The 19,043-nt window shown below is 42.4% G+C and overlaps 4 protein-coding genes across 4 annotated transcripts; 2 read left to right on the top strand and 2 right to left on the bottom strand.

Annotated features, from left to right (window-relative positions):
* Window positions 1–3,146: 3,146 nt before the first annotated feature.
* Window positions 3,147–4,449, top strand: LOC120903326. The gene is made up of 2 exons (XM_040312697.1): window positions 3,147–3,623; window positions 3,698–4,449. The coding sequence occupies exons 1-2, from the start codon at window positions 3,188–3,190 to the stop codon at window positions 4,378–4,380; spliced, it is 1,119 nt and encodes a 372-aa protein (XP_040168631.1). The 5' UTR covers window positions 3,147–3,187; the 3' UTR covers window positions 4,381–4,449.
* Window positions 4,450–10,432: 5,983 nt separating this feature from the next.
* LOC120899572 lies at window positions 10,433–11,426 on the bottom strand. The gene is made up of 2 exons (XM_040305571.1): window positions 10,744–11,426; window positions 10,433–10,668 (listed from the first exon to the last, which is right to left on the bottom strand). Exons 1-2 carry the CDS (start codon window positions 11,141–11,143, stop codon window positions 10,433–10,435), a joined length of 636 nt encoding a protein of 211 aa, XP_040161505.1. The 5' UTR covers window positions 11,144–11,426.
* A 3,448-nt stretch (window positions 11,427–14,874) lies between these two features.
* Window positions 14,875–16,549, top strand: LOC120905220 (PR domain zinc finger protein 2-like). Its single transcript, XM_040316109.1, has 2 exons — window positions 14,875–15,233; window positions 15,321–16,549. The coding sequence occupies exons 1-2, from the start codon at window positions 15,226–15,228 to the stop codon at window positions 16,351–16,353; spliced, it is 1,041 nt and encodes a 346-aa protein (XP_040172043.1). The 5' UTR covers window positions 14,875–15,225; the 3' UTR covers window positions 16,354–16,549.
* On the bottom strand, window positions 16,491–17,606 carry LOC120905227. Its single transcript, XM_040316119.1, has 2 exons — window positions 17,025–17,606; window positions 16,491–16,963 (listed from the first exon to the last, which is right to left on the bottom strand). Exons 1-2 carry the CDS (start codon window positions 17,419–17,421, stop codon window positions 16,572–16,574), a joined length of 789 nt encoding a protein of 262 aa, XP_040172053.1. The 5' UTR covers window positions 17,422–17,606; the 3' UTR covers window positions 16,491–16,571.
* Between the last annotated feature and the right edge of the window lie 1,437 nt (window positions 17,607–19,043).

Below are 19,043 nucleotides of genomic sequence, written 5' to 3'. Positions count from 1 at the left end.
CAGCCTGCATAAACCGGCCACGTCTCACGAGTTGTTCTGCCACTGTTCTAATGTAGCAATGGAATGAGTTTTTGTTGCCACCTCCCTCTGTGCCCGGTACATCGTCGAATTTGTTTGCAAATAAACTGCATCATCATTCCACCCGGCTAGATCTAGACGACCGGGTGGATTTTCCCCATCTTCTTCACTCCCAAAAGCAGCCGTGTCCCCTCCCCCCTCCCATTTTCACTGGGAAGAAATGTGAAACTTTTATGGCATAATTCTTCAAAGCACACCCGCAACAAGATGAACAGCGGAGTGGGCAGCCGCACCGTACCATACCATACAGCAGCCACTGCGCAACAACAGGAGCAGTAATAGCAACAGCAACGGGTAGAAGGAATGGGAAGAGAGAGAAAAAAGAGCTGAGAATTGCGAAATAACATTGCCATGTTCTTGGGTGTGTTTTACCACCCTCCACCTCCTCGGTAACAGCGTCATGTTCCTTACACACATGCTTTCGCCCGTTGACTTCTTGAAGGAACCGACCACAGAGGAGCGTTTCTGTCGTGGGCCCTACTGCCGTAGAGAGAGAGCATGTTTTGCCGGCTGGTGAAATGAAAATGTTTTTGTCCCCCTGCCTCCGCCATCCGCCTCAGCCGACTTTGCCTCAGCCACCAAGCCGAACGGGGCCCAGCACTGGGATGAAAATTATTTCACTGTGTCTGGTGCAATCAAAACGAAATTGATCTGTCATATTCCCCGCAACTTTACGCCCTTCCCGTGTTTTAATATACCCCTACATGTCTGCTCGGTTGTGGAGGAAGCTTTTTTTGTGTTTTTTGTGGCTTACGGAGTTCCATTAGGCGAGATGCTCATTTTGACTACAGGCCTCCCTCCACCCCTGAAATGGGCCTGTCAAGTTTGTTTTATTTTTCGAAGTGCTGGAGCCCTGCTGCGCAAATGGGAATGCTGTGTATCTTGATCTTTACGCACTGGTGCTGGCCGGGTGCGAGCAGAAATATAACATTTGCTAGATGAGAAATTTGATAGTTTTGATAGGCAGTTTGGAAATAGTTCCGACTGGTGAAAGCTTTTCTCGTTCTGTGATTTTCGGGAAATCGATCGGTGCTAGAGTCGGTAAATTGCTGAGAATGTTGCAATCAGTATTTGATCTTGATTATTAACAGACAACAACATCAACACGTTCAGCATCAGGATTACACATCTGAATACTTTATCTATGTACCGGTTTCCACTTGTTTTCGCATTCCATTGGCATGTTTTAACGTTTTATTTTGCTATAGATAAACGAGAACCAAAGGTGTATTGTTCTACTAGCATTTTCACAATTTTCTTTTGTCCATTCAAACTCCCGAAGGATTGTAATGTATTATGATTTATTGTATGATTGTTTCTCTTCTTTTTTTTCTTTTCTTTTCAACGCCATCGTTATCTTGTTTTCTTTGCATTTGTGTTCTGAATGTTCAATATTAATAAAGCTACTTTTTGGTTTGATTCATCTTTATATATCTTCATATTACATACTTTTCTTATCTTTTCCTTTAATCTTGTTTATGTTTTATTTCTCTCTTTGTTCCTTTTTTTCTCTTCTTTCTTCTTTTTTGGTCTTCTTGTTGTTATTTTTCTCCTTCTTCCTCTTCCTTTTTTCCATCTTATTCCTATTTTTCTTAAGACATTGATAAGATTAGCTATAATGTTATTCTAAATTATGGTTAATTATATATTGTTTAATGCTCTGTTGTGTATTGTGTAACTGTTGTGTATTAATGAAGCTCGAGTACATCGCTTGGTCGTTTGACTAAGACTGCTTTATTACAAAAATATTTATTGCTAGCCTTATACCTATACAGTAGCACTATGACCTATGATACGAATTCACATATAGTACTTGCTCCAACACATTTATAATTAAAATTTCAAAACGATACATTTATTTGCATCAGTACTCAATCCAGCAAAAAAATGATGCATAGATTAAAACATAAATTAGTAAAAATTAATATAAACGATGTCTAGTATTATTTTTTCTAACTTTGATAACTTCTCCATTTTAACCTTTAACCTCAAAAATCACATTCGAAAACTGTTTAAAAACATTATAATCAATTCATCAGTCAAGTTCTTTTTCGTTTGAATATGTTAAACAAAATCCAACGAAATATGCTGCTAAACCAGGCAAACTTTGTTGAAAGTTAACGGTGTTACTTGTACGCCTACCTTCAAATATTGCTCCCTGTACTATGCAAAGAAACAGCAAAAATCAACGAAAGACATCCCGAGGGAATGGGGCCAAAAGTTTGGTCATGCAAGTTTTCTGCATTCTGGATTGCACAACCAATGTTAGTTGTCGACGATGTGCATCTACGAACATAAATGTACACATACGAACACCCAAAGCTCGTTTGAAGCCCATTCCTTCCTCTAGAAACAACTGCTCCACCACTGGTACCATACCAATCGAAATGGCTTAAAACACATACTCACATACTTTTCGCGTGGCTTATTCACATACTTTTCGCGTGCCCGAAACGAAAGTTTGAATGCGATTGATTTTCAACTTTATAATTTGATTAGAGATGTAGCGATGGGAACAACAAAAAATGTAAAAAAGCATGTCGGGATATTAATTTTTCAAAATGAATTCATGAAACTTTTCCGTGCCTCGTTGCGAACATGTAGTTTGCTAATGTATTTATTCCATTTTTGCAATGCTTTTCGTGTATGTTTTATCATATTCTTGTTGCTCTTGCTGCTGTAAATAAGCAAATGTCTGGTGGGAAATCTACCATACGCTGTATGAATTTATGGTTTGAATAATGTTGCTGCAAATAAACAGAAAGTTATCATTGTTTTGCTGCTTCCTTCGTGCTCGTACACTCCTCACTTCAATTAGCAAAACAACGACCCAACAGTGAGCACCAATTGCCAATTGTGCTTAATTATGCTGCCACATTGTTGGTGCGCATAACGAACTGGGGAACTTCTCGCTGAAATTCCGCCCATGAATCATCTTCGCACGTCACACACGTTCAGCTCTCTCCAAACAATTTGCTCACTGAGTGTATTCAGTTAGGGTTATCACCAATACTGAACTATGAAGCGATAAGTACGCAACCGATGCTGCTATAACAGCTGCACGCTGATCAACCTGCCACAGTCTCAAGCGTGCAACCTTCCCAGCAAGATGTCTCGATCGCTCACCGCAGCGCTCTGTACGGTGGTGCTTTTTGCGGTGATCTGCCAGCAAGTGTCCAGCCATGGATATGGCCGTCGCCACCATAGCCGCCACGACCATCATCATCATCACGGGCACGGGCATCGACGCCCGCACCACTGGACACCGCATCCAAACATCGAGATCTACAGCCCGAAAGGTATTGAGCTCTCCATCCAAAGGCTGAACGCTACATCGCAATACTTTGCGTTCGAGCTGTACATCAACAACCCGGGCGGGGATACGCCGGACGTGGTGCAAAACGCGACGGAGCTGGTGTACGGGAAGTACATTGTGCGCGATACGGAGGTGATCATCAAGCCGGGTGACGCGTTAAACCTAACAACCTACATGGGTTTTACCGATGGAGGAGTGCTAAAGAACACGATCCAGTTTCATGTGTTTCGTAAGTATATAGGGAAAACAAGGCCGAAATGATCGACAATTTGTTTTCAATTTCACTTCTCTACATTTTTCCAGGACATATGGTCAGAAGCAACTGTACCTGTGAGAATGACACCCAAACAGAAACTACCACAAAACAGCCAGTTTACACCTTACCGCCCTGGTCACGGTCCACAACCCAAACGCCACGATTAACTACTCCTCAACCAACCACATCGACAAGAAGAACTACAACTCCTTCCCCGATCACACCCACTACCGCCAACTGGAACCAAGAACTGTTCAACGGTGACTATTCCGACGAAGGATTTGATTGTGAAATCGATCCCGAAACAAACCTTTGCTCGCACGCTTCGCTATTGGACGTACGGAGCGGAGCGAGGGATGAAAGTCTCCCACAAAAACTCATCCAAGCCAAACCGGATCGGCGGTACGATGCAAGCATTTTGAAGGGTATCGTGGAGATGGTGAGTGAACAATGTGCAACGAAACCACGCACCAACATGCTGACCCTGAAGAGCCCGGAAGATTCGTACGATACGTCGATCGATTGGCGCGGATATGTGCAAACCGTGCTGAAACAATCGCCTAAGCTTGCCCGGGTTGCGGATAGCGCAGTGGTTGGTGCCAGCCCTAACGGGAAGGTGATCGTTTTCGAGATGGATACACTGCTCCACAAGCTGCTAGTGCTGTACCAGGCGCACGAAGCCGGTATGACATCCGTGAGGGACTACGATGATGTTGGCAAGAAATACTGAAAAGCCGTAAGAATACTCATCGAAGAAGTTTTGAACTTAGTTAAAAAAATATATAATGAGCATATGTGATTTGTTTGTATATTCATTTACTCATTTTGGTCTTTACGCCAAGAAAGTGCGATATTCTTAGAGACATGAAAGTGTTTTTAAATGGAATACAGTTATATCTATCTAAGATGTAGTCTCTTCCAGACGAATTGATTCTTTAAGCTAATAATTTTGACGGTCTCTTCATATTCCATACATTGTATGTCTCTTCAAGATAAATCTTCCCCTCAGGCCTTAAGTTAGATATGCGATTAGGCAGCTAAAATTCTCCAAGATAATTTGTTGGTTAAAGCAAAGTCTTTGAAAGAGAACAGGTCGAAGCGTTTAGAGTAAATTGACAGAAAGCCATGGGAAAATTTTGACAGTTAAATTGAACATTGTTTATGTTTAGCGATGGACGTTGCTATGGAGTGAATAAGAGTTTTGTTCAACATTTTGCACTCATTTCCTATTCGAATATTACAAGAAGTAGAATCCAGTTAGAATATTACATGGCTAATACAATCCAAGGATCTCTTTTATCATTCGTCGCCGGGTTATAAGCAGAAGACGGTATGCATATTGTACTTGTGTGTGCCGATTCGATGTTTCATTTTACTCTCAGTGTTCAATTGAAGGTAAATAGGACTTCTGTTACCCAGTTGGAACATGTAAAGTGCTATTTTATGCCTGTTAAACTTTTCGTTCTTCCAGCAGGACTGTTGCAAACAGCAGTGATTCGTGGCCACGGCAAGCAATGAGGTTATCTGTATACAGAATAGACTGCAACTATTTCTACTTTATTCTCCAGAAGTGATTGACCGCAAGAAATTTAACCAATATAATCTTCCTAATAGTAAATTCGTCCACTTTTCCACGTTAACTATTAGCCGTGTTTTTGTAAACACTTTTTCATGAAACTGTCAAATGCGAGCTGAAAATGGCAACCTAGCAACGGGCTTTGCATCGACCTGTTCTCCTTAATAGATCTTGGGTTAAAGAACAAACACATTGGTCAAAGTATGCCATATTTTTCCCGTAGTTTCTTGCAAAGTCTATATAATACAGAGGTCGAGTCATCCAGAACATTTGATCAAAAAGCGTGGGAAAGTTTTGACAGCTGGATGAAAAAGCTTCAATAGTTTCATCTTAGCATACATTGAGGTTTTAGTTGTTGTGCATGCAGTGGTCTGAAAGCATTTTCGGCCATTTTTACATCGTTTGTTTGTAATATTGTAATTTAAAAAGTTGACGAATATCAAGAAAAGATAGAATTATAGTGAAATTATCAATTACAACAAGATCAGTGCCCGAAATTACGACGAAATCTTGTGCAGCTCAAGAGGGTCAAAGCTAAGAGGCCAGATTTCTGATTGTGGTCATTTTAAAGTGATGAATTACTGAAAAAACTACTCCATGCCATGTTCATGAGAAAGAAATGTATAGTTAAACTAAGTTTTGAGCACAAAATGCACAATTAGCCCTAAAAAGTGTATGGTTGTTTGGAATCGTTTGTGAACGCTTTTTCATCTAACTGTCAAAAATAAGCTTTCAAAATGGTGGACCAAAATCGAGCTATGCATCGACCTCTGTATTATATGGACTTTGGTTTCTTGGATGCCTCAAAGCAACACCTTCATTAGTTTTTTCGACATGAATATCTCTCTGATCTGACGGTCCCTTGAAGATTCACCTATAGATATCACCATCTTGGAGATTTCACTGTATGTATAATGACTCTAAAGCTTATTTTATCAAAGACATGCATTGCCCAAACCAAATTGATTCCCCTCATTTTGCCCAAGTAAGTAAGTGAGTCTAAGATAAAACTTAAATATATAAATCTTATATAAGACATAAATCTTGCTATATGACTTCCAGAATTATATCTCTGAGACTGAGTTGGGTTGCAAGCATGATATGTAGATTTGTATTTTGGAAATCAGATTTAAATGATATTTGAATGTTATTAATGAGTTATGAATTCATGTTATTCGATTCGATCTTTTATTCCTCCTAATAAGAGCTGCTGTTGGACGCTTGTTCTCAGACTGTTATAAGTTATCGTTTGACACTTTGAGTGCCAGACCATTTTTCTTTATGTTTCCCTGGGTGCCAAGCACTTTTTGTTTACATTTTTGATGGCTATCATATGTGATAGCCATGGTCCCCAGGGAAGTGTAATGGAATATAAACAAACGATGTTAAAAATGATGCTTGCTAAAAATGATTTTTAATACAATTTAAGTTTGTTATCTTGTTGTGTTTTCATTATTTTGCTTTGTTTTGATCATTAATTTGAATAAAAAAGTTTTATGTTATGTATTGATTTTTTTTTTCAATAAGATGCTTCATTGAAAAGCGATCATGTAAAAAACGTATATTGACATAATGTTAACTAATATCTGCTGTATATTTGAGGGTTTGAAAGCTCACATTATAACTGAAATAAATGTGGATGCATTATATTCATCAAAGGAATTATTAGTTGCAAAGATTTGCAAACAATGTACACATTAAAAAGCTATTTACTACTTTGTGTTTTTGCAAAATTTCATGATAATATAAATTAATATTAATACAAATGATAATAACATAACATGACGAGTTACTAAGATTTACAGTCAATTATCCCTGGCTATCATATATGATAGCCATGACACTCCATGAAAGTGTTGATCAATTATCAATAAATTGCATAACTTTAGGCGCTCATCTATAGCCAAATTCAACAGCATTCCTGTCAATGTGCATTTAAAGCTGTTCGAAGCTACACATTGTAGAGTTGTTAAGTTGAATTGAGGCAAAAATAATCTCTGATAAAGATATCACATTTTAGAAAATGTCATATCCTAAAACATAAGTGGTTCTCTAGCAATACCATACACAAGACACAATTACTTTTGACAGTCTTTCCAATTGCCCTGCTTCAAATTACCGAAAACAACGTTCAAGATGACCTGTTTCACTCAAACGAATTTCACCAAAACAAGTGCATAACTATGCAATTTCCTTGAAAAGCTATACAAGCTCTAGTTGATTTTTCCACTCAACCATTCATTCCACACATGGTTGCGGCAAATAACAAAAAATAGCTTTCCATTTCTACCAAAAACCGTACCACACACCGGAAGCATATTCGAGTAATAATTGTCTAGCCCCGCTCCCATGAAGCCAACCAGCGCCTAACGAACACCATTACCCGTACCGATCATCATAATCTTCATTACACTCATCATTCCGCGTACGCTCATACACCCGGTCGTGTATGTGCATAAAAAAGCGATATTCGTTCGTTCATTGGAACGTGCACCTGTGGAAAGAAAAACGCCAACACTGTTTCTGCCATGGCGGCACACCTTATTTGGCTTGGTACATATTGTAGCATCCAACGGTTATTACCGGTGCTTTTTGCATTGCCCTATCCACGTAGAGAGCAGAGAGTGAGCAAGAACGAAAAAAAAAATTCCTGAACGCTGCACGATCCCTTTGCCCTTCTGCTTAACCTAATAAAAGACTCCATTATTACATGTGGCCCGGGAAAATTAGTCGTTACACTGGGGGTTATGCCGCGGGAACAACTCGCCCGACTTTTCCAAGCCTACCACCACGATAAAGGGCCTTAGTTCTACCAACAAACAACACAAAAAACGACCACCACCACCAACTTGTGCAACGTTAAATTGTGGATCCTGTTTTGGGGGGGGGGTGGTGAAAATGGGTTCGCGTTTTGGAAGGCGAACTGCAAAACGCAAGCTGCAAAAGCTGGGAAATTGGGTGATTGTGGTGCTTTCATGCACGGCGAAGAAAGAGGCGAAAGTGAACCCAATTTCTGGTGCTGTAGAGGAGATAGTACAAAGCAATATATACATCCACACACACACTCGTAGCGTGAGCATGATTTTTCCCCCCTGCATGGTAAATGGGATGGCAGTCTTTTAATCATTCATGAAATCATAATCATAACGCCCTGATCCCTTTTTGTTCGCCTTTGCCTTTGCCTTGCCGTCGTCGGCTTGATGTACGCTTCGTTACTCAGCTTTACATCGGCTAACATCGCTTCAGCACCAAAGGAATTTTTCATCATTTTCACTACCACGACCCTTAGCACAGTGGAGCAGGAAAGCAAAAAAAAAACCAAACCCATTTCCACGTACTTTTTCGTCGCGTTGCGCGTTTGCCACCACGGGGCCAACAAAGTCGTTTCGTTGGTTCATATTTTTGTGCGCTGTTTTTTCTTTCCTCCTCCTCCTCCTCCTCCTCCTTGCTGGCTTATGCTTTCCCTTTTAACGACGATACACCAGCAAAAGGGAGGCGTTTTTAGCCCACAAGGTCGCTGCATTTTCCTCCCTCAACGGGGTGGCTCGAAGCGCGTCAGATCGCAACGCTTTTACGCATGTTTTTCACTCCCTCCTCCCATTTCCACACAACGCAACACACATCAGCGCGGTCGTTCTGCTGGTGCGCTTCGCATTTCGGTAGGTGTCATAATTTCCCTCTTTCTCGCTCTCCCCATTTCTGGCTAGTCATTTGCGTTGCTCGGCAAGAGCGAAAAAAAAAGCAGCCACCTACGGGTACGCTTTTTTCCCTTTTCAGCCTTCTGGCACACTTTACGCCATTCTAATGCGGGACTAATAAATCATTTTCCACGCTCGCACACGCGCCTCCTTCCTTCGCATCGTATCCGGGGTTCTCCGGTTTACTTGACGCATCTTTTCACTGGTGGTTGAACCCCCGCCCCCCCTTAAGCCCAGCGCGCTAAAAGGAAATGGCGAGGAAAATCCGTAACACACGCACTTCACCTTCTCCCTTCGAGCACTTCCGTTCCATTAAAAACTGGATGGAATGGAGTGGAAAGAGCGAAGAAGTTCAAAACGTTTTAGAAAACTCCATCAAACACGGGCGACCGGCTTTTTTGAAGATTTTCCATGCAAAAGGCTAAAACCCGTCGTGTTGGCTTTTGAAAGCCTACCACCATTGAGGCTTGGGCAATTTGTTCTTGGGGAAAGCACAAAAAACACCTTTCTTCCATACAGAAAACCAGCAAAAAGGCTAATATCTTATCACCATAATCATCATCATCATCGTCGCCAACAACGTTCGTCGATGCCATTCAACAACAACGAATTGTTCGGTTGGTAATCGTCATTATCCTGCTCAAGTGTGCTTTGCTCTACTTCATGACCTCCCAGTAAAGAATGAGAAAACGACATAAAAGGAGCAAAATGACACCTATTTCCACGATCAAAAGAAGGTCATTCATTCAGCGTGTGGCATGACGTGCAATAAATAAGTATAAAGCCGAATTGGTATTTGAAGTTCCCATCCTGTATCGGTATGACACGAACCAGACGGGATGTTGGAAGGTCAATTTAAGAAAAATGTAACCAAAGCTTGCAAAAACACAGCTTCCTGTGCACTCTGCACAAAAGTTTGATGATGCATTTTTAAATAAATTGGTAGCAATAGTCTTGGGCTCCAAATCATTGATCGCAAAATCCTTGATTACAAACATCTTGGTCGCAAAAATCTTGATCGCCAAAGTCTTGGTCACAAAATCCTTGGCCAGGAAATTCTTGTTCACAATTTTTTTTGTGGCAAACTTCTTCGTTGAAAATTATTTGTCGCAGAAATCTTGGTCGCAAAAATCTTGCTCACAAAATTTTTGGTCGCATATTTCTTGGTCGCAAAAATCTTGGTCACAGAAGTCTTTTGGGATCAAAAATCTTGATTGCAGAAATCTTGGTCGCAGAAATCTAGGTCCCAAAAATCTTGGTCACATATTTCTTGATCGAGTAACACGATGTTAGACTAATGCAAATTTCTATATAAGCGGTTTTCCCCGAATTTTACTCAATTGATAGTCCTACGCCTTACTTATACTAATAAGTCTACTTATCCATTTATTGACATTGTTCCAAGCTGTACTCACTACCTTATACCTCTACAACTTTATCCTCAACCACCTATAAAACACCATCGTAGTCCTCTATCATCCCGCTAAATCTCATCAGTTCCAGCAGCTTCAGCTTCTCACCAGATAGGTTCGCACGTACTCCAGCAAATCGGCCTGCTCGTTGCGAGGTTCCGCCCTTAGCACGAGCCAGTTCGAGATCGCCTCACACTCCCGACTACGATTACCCAACGCCCGTAGTATGATGCGTTCCAGCAGCTCCACCTCGGACATTGGTGCATCTTGGAGCGGTTCGGGTAGCTTGCGCGCGCCACAGAAACACCGATCGTTCGGTTTGATAAGCTCCTCTACACAACAAAAATACAACAGAAAAGTTACTATCCATACAAACACACTGTAACTGTTGATAATGGTGGCAGTACCTCGCACAAACTGTCGTCTTGCGGCATGACGCATCGTCGTGGTGCCGTCAAACGTGATGATCGTGTACTGGAGAACATCACCAAAGCGGGCCACTAGGTTAGGATCTTCCAGCATAAACTTCCCGTCCACCGGTTCGGTAACATTCTGACACAGGGCACAGTCGAGTGCCTCCGTCCGGCCACCGTAATACTTCACGTACAGCTCCACACCGAACAGCTCCGTGTCGGGGTTGTATGCCGTCCACAGCCGAATGCCTTTCGGTGAGAGGACTTCGATGTGAATCTTGCCTATCCGATGGCCCTCTAGCTCGTCCTCGCCACGAAACCAGTCCAGCAATCCGGCCCGGGACGCACCGAAAGCGATCACTATTAACAGTGCACGAAGCATGTTTGGAAACATTCTGCAGGGGTTACTTATCAGTTCCAAAAATCAAGATAAACCTTGTACAAGCACTTCGTTTTGCAATATGCACTGCGCTCTATGACACACAAACTCACAATCCGCACTGTACATGGTTTGTGTGATTGGAAGTGTTCTTGTTGTCGTGTTTGCTTTGCATTCCTTATCTCGCACCCTGTCGTCACCCTGTGTACTGTCCTAGGTCCACGACCTACTATTATTGTGTTTTTTTTTGTATGTGTTCACCACCACTGCGCCATCTGTCAGTTTCCCGCCAGCTCGCCTGAAGCCAGAGGATGACCGCCTAGCCCGTCAGTTCCGCCATCAATTAACGGGAATCGCTATCGAAGTTAGAATAAATTAATTAAGCACTAAGTTGTTGCCATTTCTTGCGCCAAACCGTGTACCGGCAGCATCTTTAAACAAAAAAAAAAGAGAGGCGGCCACTACACCGAACCTCCGCACCAGACAAACCAAACTTCCGAAAGCGGGCAACATTTCCCGGAAAAGTGCCGATGGGTTCACCATTATCGCAACGCACTAGCACCATTCGGCGTCAGTAGTAGTGGCAGTAGTACCGTCTTGGCTGCAGAAAGTAATTAAGCAAACAATAATTTATTTCACCAGCACAATTCATCTCCCGTGCGCTCTGCTGTGCCGGTTTCATTGTGCCGCTGTTGTTCCCTCCTTCGCCTACTCTCTCTCTCCCTCGCTCTAACGGGTTCTCTCCCACTCTCCCTTTCTTAGTCGAAACGCAGCACGTGGCGTGGTAGCTTAAAAATTCATTATCGCGCAGGATTGTTGCGCTATCCGGCGGCAGAAAGCCAACGCTCTTGACACACGGTGCGGACCGGGGGGGTGTTGGATGTTGGTCCATTCCATTCACCCGCACCAGGATGATTGGTTGCGGGTGCGGAATTTAATAGTAATTACGCCAGAAAAACTCGAAGCCATTAAAATTATTTTAATGGGGCGCAGGGCCCGTGCTCGCGCCGAGCGCTTTTAATCGAATTCAATTATTTCATTATTGGAAGGGGATGGTGAAAAGATATGGAAAAGGTTAGGGGTGTGGTGGTCGAATATTCGCGCGATGATGGTCAAGGACATACTTTACTGTTGAGCCTAACATTAATATGGTGGAAATAAATTGTGAAAGTTCTTTGACAGTGCCGTAGATCAGGCTTGTAGCAGAGGCTTGTAGGGTATAGTTGGGTTTTCCAAATATTTTTACTGTATGCCGTCAAAGGGCAACATGCTGAGCACGAAATACCCGTGTCCTTTCTTTGACGAGTAAAGCTTTAAATGAGTTAAATAAGTGTAAGCAAATTTCAATTCAGAAAAAATAATTTACCATCACCCTTAAAAGTAATACATTTAGTAAAATGCGAATGAAGCCAATTGGTTTAAAGTCTCTATAAAAATAAATATTACATTCAGAGCACCTAAATACATCGCATGGTATACATCCAGGCGTATTTCAAGTACATAACTTTGGGAGTAATCTTATTAAACCTCGAAGAACATTGTACTAAGACCATATTTTCTTCAACTGTCTTCATGTACATACTGACCCTTCACCAAACAATTTTATAAATGAATTTGCTCTTTATAACAATAGCTTCATTGTTCATTTAACAAAGCTATTGTCGTACTGTATAGAAACACTCACCATCATAGCCTAATGTAATGACAAATTCTACAATTCCGGCCTTTTCTGCGGTAGCAGATTGATGCGTAACAATCGCAACCTTACAGCTACTACCCACCTTTAGCATCCTTTACCTAAAAACTTTCTACTCACAATTGATTCATCTCTACCACGATTGTAAGGTTAGCGCAACTCGCACAATGAATACACCAGCCGTTCTAAACGTGGTATAGTTGGCCCACGTGTTACACCGCGCGCTTTCTACGCCACTACGCGTTGATAACAAAGCTCTACAAAGCGATCCTATCAGTTTGGGTGCCGTTTCCAAAACTTGCACTCAGCCATTGTTTTCTTACCAATGTTTTAACGGTCCATTGTGCTTGAATTTGCTTTGATGTATTCGGCGAGTATGGTGTATAACATTGCATCGGTACGTGACTTTCCATTCAATCTGGTATCCTTGTTTTACATTTTTGGAATAAATGTTGAGCTATCCATACTTTAGGGGTAGGGGTAGTATGGTATAAGGGCCGGTCTTGTGGTACAGTCGTTCACTCGTACGACGTAACAACATGCCCGTCATGGGTTCAAGTCCCGAATAGACCGTGCCCCCCTACGTAGGACTGACTATCCTGCTATGGTATATAATAATTCAATAACAATAAGTCATTGAAAGCCAAGCTCACTTCACTAGTGGGTACAGGCAAGCCTTGACCGACAGCGGTTGTTGTGCCAAAGAAGAAGAAGAAGATCCATACTTTAAATCCCTGAAAGTAAAGCCATCCATTACTTAGTCCCTGAACTACGGACCGCAAAGAAACCGTGTAACTCAAATTTAAGTTCAAGTCGTTTCTATCGATTTTATTCAATAATATTGCTATTAGCATGTAGTTTTGCATGGAATTTAGCTACTTCATTAATTATTTCATATGATTCGTAAGATTTTTTTCTCTTGTCTTATTTTTTATATTTTAAAATACGGCCCTTTAGACCGTGCCTCCTGAATGATAAAAAAAAAGTGAATGCTACTAAAAGCTTATAAAAATGGACGGTCTTGAGATACAGAAATCAATTCGTACGACTTCACAACATGCCCATCATGGGTTCAAGTCCCGAATGGACCGTGCCCTCATACGTAGGACTGACTACACTCCAATGGGTAACTAATAACTCACTAAAAGTCAATCTCACTAGTGTGTGGCACAGGCAGGCTGTGGCCGACAACGGTTGTTGTGTGAAAGAAGAAGATCATATACGTGAAAATATCTTACATTTCGCAATTGATGTTTCAAATGAGTACAGACGGTCCCCAAGATACACGGTTAATGGGGACCGAAAACGGCCGCAAAAACCGCGTATCTTGAATTTCCGCGTAAGTGGAATCTCGTGATTTCCAGCTTAAATATCACAAATTTTCATGTATTTTTGCAAGTAGGGGGCGGTTTTAGTCACTCATTTAATTATTTGATATAATTCTGATTGAATTTAGCAGTTTTAAACCATTTGAAATGGTTTAAACGTTTTATCAAAAGTGAAATTATTTGGCATTTTACAATGTATGTGTCAAATCAGTACAATTTGCTCAAAGAATTGTCAAATATAGAAAACCGCGTATCTCCGAATCCGCGTATAAGAGTTACCGTTTATCTCGGAGACCGCCTGTACAATTAGCTCAAAACAAATTTCAAATTTAGATAAATGCGCGTATCTCGGGACCAACCTTTGTTTTTAAGTTATGATTGCATAACTTTAGGCGCCTAACTGTTCCAGGGACACTTATTAACAGTTCTATAAAACCATGATCAATGTTTAGAATTGTATGAACTTATGTATTTCAAGCTTCTTTTATTACATTATGATACAAAGCTTCGTTTCTAATTAACGAATTTATCTTTCACAATGGTGCCATTCCGTCTAAACGTGATCCAACGGTTGCAAATTCAAATTTTCGAACTCCATTCGAAGCTCATCCCTTAATTTTCGAAATCTACCCCTCGCGGGCAGTGCAATATTTGTCTCTTTCTAGCACAACTCTACACTCTCTCGCTCTTCCCTAGCGCGCTTGTGTGTGTGCGCACACTTTGACAGTTCAGAACACAACAAATACCGAAAAGAGCTGCCAGAACGAAATCGTTTCACACAAAATTACACCCAAATTCGGCGCCCGAAATCGATAAGAAACCCGATCAACCATGACCGCGGACAGTGTGGATTTAGTGTGAAATCACCATTCTACCCATCGCCAGCAAAATGTGGTGATAGTTCTACGCAAAAGCCGCTCCTCCTCGGTGGTGGTGGTGGTGGTGGGTGTAGCGCACGCTTTTCTTTCCTTTTTTTTCGCTCTTCACTCTTGTTTACGAATCACGCGCCGCTCGGTGCCAGCTGGTGGCCATTTACGGTGCTAAATCTTCACCCTGCATCAGTGCGCATCACGATGGATGGGTAGGGCAAAGCAATGCAAATCCATAAACTGCCGCCAACAAAACGGGTTCTAACATGTGGTTTCTTCCCCTCCCGCTCCCTTCACAGCATGTGCTTCGATTACGATCACTACTTCGCGGAAGAAACGTTCATCATCGACGATTTCGGTGAGATCTGCGAGGATGTGGTCCGGATTGCCGGTGCGAGCTCGCTGCACCTTTGCAAGGATTTCGATGCGGAACTGCGCAGGCAGGAAAGCCCCCCTCCCGGTGGCTTTAACGCTGGCTCGAGCCGCTGCTTCGACAAGGAGGTATCGTCACTCTTCTCCGAGATGGAATACCTTACCGAAGTGTCGCCCGGGACGGATGTGGTGCTGTCGGACACGAGCGCCATTACGATTGCCGTCAATCCTAGCGAGTTTTCCTGCAAACGGCCCATCCGGCGGGAACCACCGGACGGAACGGGCGCACTGGAAGGTGGTGGGCAGAATGATTGTACGGCTGAAGCTTCCTTACCGACACCCGAGCCAGACAAAACTGCTTCACCCCACCACCAGCAGGAACCAGCGGCACACGGCAATCTGTCCCCTCCGGTAGAGTATCAGCGCATTTTGAACAATTACATTCAAAAGGGCCGCCGAAAGCTGGAAGCTAGCTCGTACTCCAAGATGAAGGCGTCCTGCCCGAACGGGGACCGATGGATGGCATCGGCACGACTATCTACCTCAGCGCTCGATACGGTAACGGCGTCAATGCAACCGTCCGCTAGGATCACTTCCGGGCCCAGCCCAGCACCCGTCACTGCCATTGTCCCAAAGTTCGACCACCACAATCCTTCCGCCTCCATTAGACAAACGGTGAATATGATAAAATCATCTCAACTGTCCTTCCCATCGGTACAGCCGGCTGCACAGAGCCGGACTGCTTCGTCGGGGCTGTTCAAACCGACACGATTGCATCACTGCCGGGATTGTGGGCTGTCGTACGCGTCCAGCGAGTCGCTGCGGAAGCACTGCTGCATTATCGCGGAACAGTACCAGTGCCATCTGTGCTTGCGTGAGTTTAAAAAGCGCAAAACGCTGGACCATCACATGAAATCTCACGACAAAGTATTTTCCACCGATGACGATTTGCGGAAGTAGTGGGCTGCTAGCTGGCGGCAAGCTCATCACTGTTTGTTCTTCCAGTCTTCTTTCTTTTTGTTTGATTCGTATTGCTTCCCTCATTTTTCTGTCATTCTGTTTTTTTTCCCTTATGATTTGCCATACAAGACGCTTGCTTTCGGGACACAAAGTGTTTAGTGTTTAGTAACGATTACAATAAATGGTTTTAAACGAATTCACCCATTTCTCTTTCGCTGCTAGTTCGACTCCTCCAGGAAGCTGTCGAAATCGATCACATCCAGGTAGCCTTGGCCCAGCTCGAGCACTTTAAACTTATCGAGCAGTGTATACATACGGAAGCCGACACCGTTGTGGGCAAGGTAGGTCGTGACGACACTGTTGACCAGCGGTCGCAGTGCCTCCACTTGAAACAGGCGCGACTTTACGAACAGCTCGGCGTCAGCAACTAGCTTCGAGGCATTTTCCAGCGGGAAGAACAGATGCTCGGACGCTTGCGTACCGACGCACTGCAGTATCTTTTGCTCCAGGAGCTGCTTCAGGTGGGCAACTTCTTCGTGGGCGACTTGCTGATCGCCTACCAGGCACTGCGAGAAGCAATAGTTGTTCTTCGGGCGATATAATAGATGATCTGAAAATTATATAAAATTAATTTTAACATGGTTATACTAGCACAAAGTCCATTCCCACACCTGTTACGAGAATCCGACGGAAATTGCTGTGAAACAGCGTTTTCTTGTGCGTAACCATGAAGCGATAGCGAATCGTGTCATCCACTTCCACCACCATGCCGTCGTCGTGGATGAAAAACTTCCCATCCACCAGGACGGACGTGTTGACGAGCAGCTGTCTGTCCCAGATCGGTCCCCGGGTGCTGTGATTACCCCGGCCAACGTACAGCTCCAGCCCGAACGTCTCGATCAGCGGACTGTCCCGGGTCCAGACCATGATGCCGGAAGGTTCGCGAACCTGCACGTGCACCGCAAACTGTTTCGTAAACACCAAATAGTCGGGCAGATGAACATCTTCCTGGGCCCAGGTGAGGCGCACTAATGCTAAACTCAATATAAAATGCACCAGCGAACGCATCGTAAACTGTACTGCGAGCGAGCTGAGATCACTATCTGTGAATGAGACGAGGTTTAAGTTTGTCCGAGCAACGCTTACGAACGAGAAAGTTCCTCTCTCGAGCAAAACACAACTTGTACTGATACGCACCGCCCGTTGACTGCACAGATTTGTTTATTTCAGCACGTTATCACAAATTTACAATCAAAGCACAGCATTATCACAATTTTAACGGCGTTGTTTGAATACAGCATCCCTCAACATACACAGAGTGACCAGAAATACTTATTTATCCGTAGAGTTGGTAACCAGATTTACACACCTAAGTTGGCACCCGGCATACCCGGGTATTCCATACGTTTTGATGCAAAAAATTAACGATTTTCATAGGTAAACAATGCTTTCTATATTTTAATGCTGTAAGCAAGTAATGCCGACCATATATTCTCTTGTATTTCATTTATTCATTAAGTTTTTTTCATTTTATTATAAAAATAACGGTCAAATTGAAATTTGGAATCGCTTGAATTTGACTCGAAAATAAGCACAATACGAAAAGGGGAAGAAGAGAAACGTCATTCTCCATACAAAATGTATGGAATACCCGGGTATGCTGGTTGCCAACTTACGTGGTAAAGTTAAAAAAAATCAAAATAAAATACTTACAGGCTGTTTAAAATTACAATTTATACACCAAAAAATCAGAAATTAAAAGTTGGGAGGCTACGAAAAATTTCAGGTCAATAAAAGCAATGAATCAAAAGTTATATCAGTTTAAAGATAAAAAAAATACCCGGGTATCCGGTTGCCAACTTAAAGGTTATCTGTATTCCTACTGATTTTTTTATATGCCTACCGGTTCACAGATGAACACCCTAAAATAATCGATTTTTTACTTTTCCTGTCGAAAATCACAGATTTTTTTTTATAATACTAATCGAGAAACTGAACCTAAACTTGTATAATACTGTTATCAATAGAAATTGTCAATCTAAACAATACAGCGAAAATCGATTGACAACACGTGCGATAAAATCGTATCCGATGGAGCACTGCCACAGCCCCAAGCGCCGAGGAAAGGAAATCGCCACCGCTGAGAAGAAAATGGGCATCTCAGTCCTTCTTTGGCTTAGAATTCCTAGTATAATTTTCAGATCGACACTTCAGAAAAACCTGCAATCGTGTGACCGCTGAACCAAATCTAATCCATCTCCTTGAAATAGATAAAGTATACATTTTCTCGCGAGGTGGAATGTTCGTTTAGCGTATTAGCACCCCCTCCTCTTCCCCCTCTCGCTTGGCACTTTTTTTAAATGAATTTTGATTTTTAAAACCTACCGAAAACTACTGACAAAATCAAAATTTACTACTTAAAACCAAGGATAATGTATTTAGAAGGTTGATTTTTACCGCTTTTGCTGGGCGACATTGTGGGGGACATCTGTCACTCTCTGCATACAAATTTCAATACCCCGCACCAGCCCTCCCTGATTTTTATACCGGAGCCCCCGGAAGAGATATGTCAAGTCGAGAAATGTCATTTTGCTCTGAACAACTTCACCTTGTCATTTATAACACCTTGCTTAAAACAACAAATAAAATTTTGGAATCCTACCGAAAACCGCCTAAATAATCTGGCCACA

This window comes from Anopheles arabiensis, chromosome 3 (genome assembly GCF_016920715.1).
Source record: "Anopheles arabiensis isolate DONGOLA chromosome 3, AaraD3, whole genome shotgun sequence".
Lineage (NCBI taxonomy): Eukaryota > Metazoa > Arthropoda > Insecta > Diptera > Culicidae > Anopheles > Anopheles arabiensis.
The sequence above is the reverse complement of the archived record's forward strand: the minus strand, read 5'-3'. Positions and strand labels throughout refer to the sequence as shown.

Coding starts and splice junctions, on each gene's coding strand:
- LOC120903326 (XM_040312697.1), top strand. CDS start 3,188: ATGTCTCGATCGCTCACCGCAGCGCTCTGTACGGTGGTGCTTTTTGCG. Junction 3,624..3,697: donor GATCCAGTTTCATGTGTTTC/GTAAGTATATAG, acceptor ACATTTTTCCAG/GACATATGGTCAGAAGCAAC.
- LOC120905227 (XM_040316119.1), bottom strand. CDS start 17,421: ATGCGTTCGCTGGTGCATTTTATATTGAGTTTAGCATTAGTGCGCCTC. Junction 16,964..17,024: donor CCGTCGGATTCTCGTAACAG/GTGTGGGAATGG, acceptor TATAATTTTCAG/ATCATCTATTATATCGCCCG.
- LOC120899572 (XM_040305571.1), bottom strand. CDS start 11,143: ATGTTTCCAAACATGCTTCGTGCACTGTTAATAGTGATCGCTTTCGGT. Junction 10,669..10,743: donor AAGACGACAGTTTGTGCGAG/GTACTGCCACCA, acceptor TTTGTTGTGTAG/AGGAGCTTATCAAACCGAAC.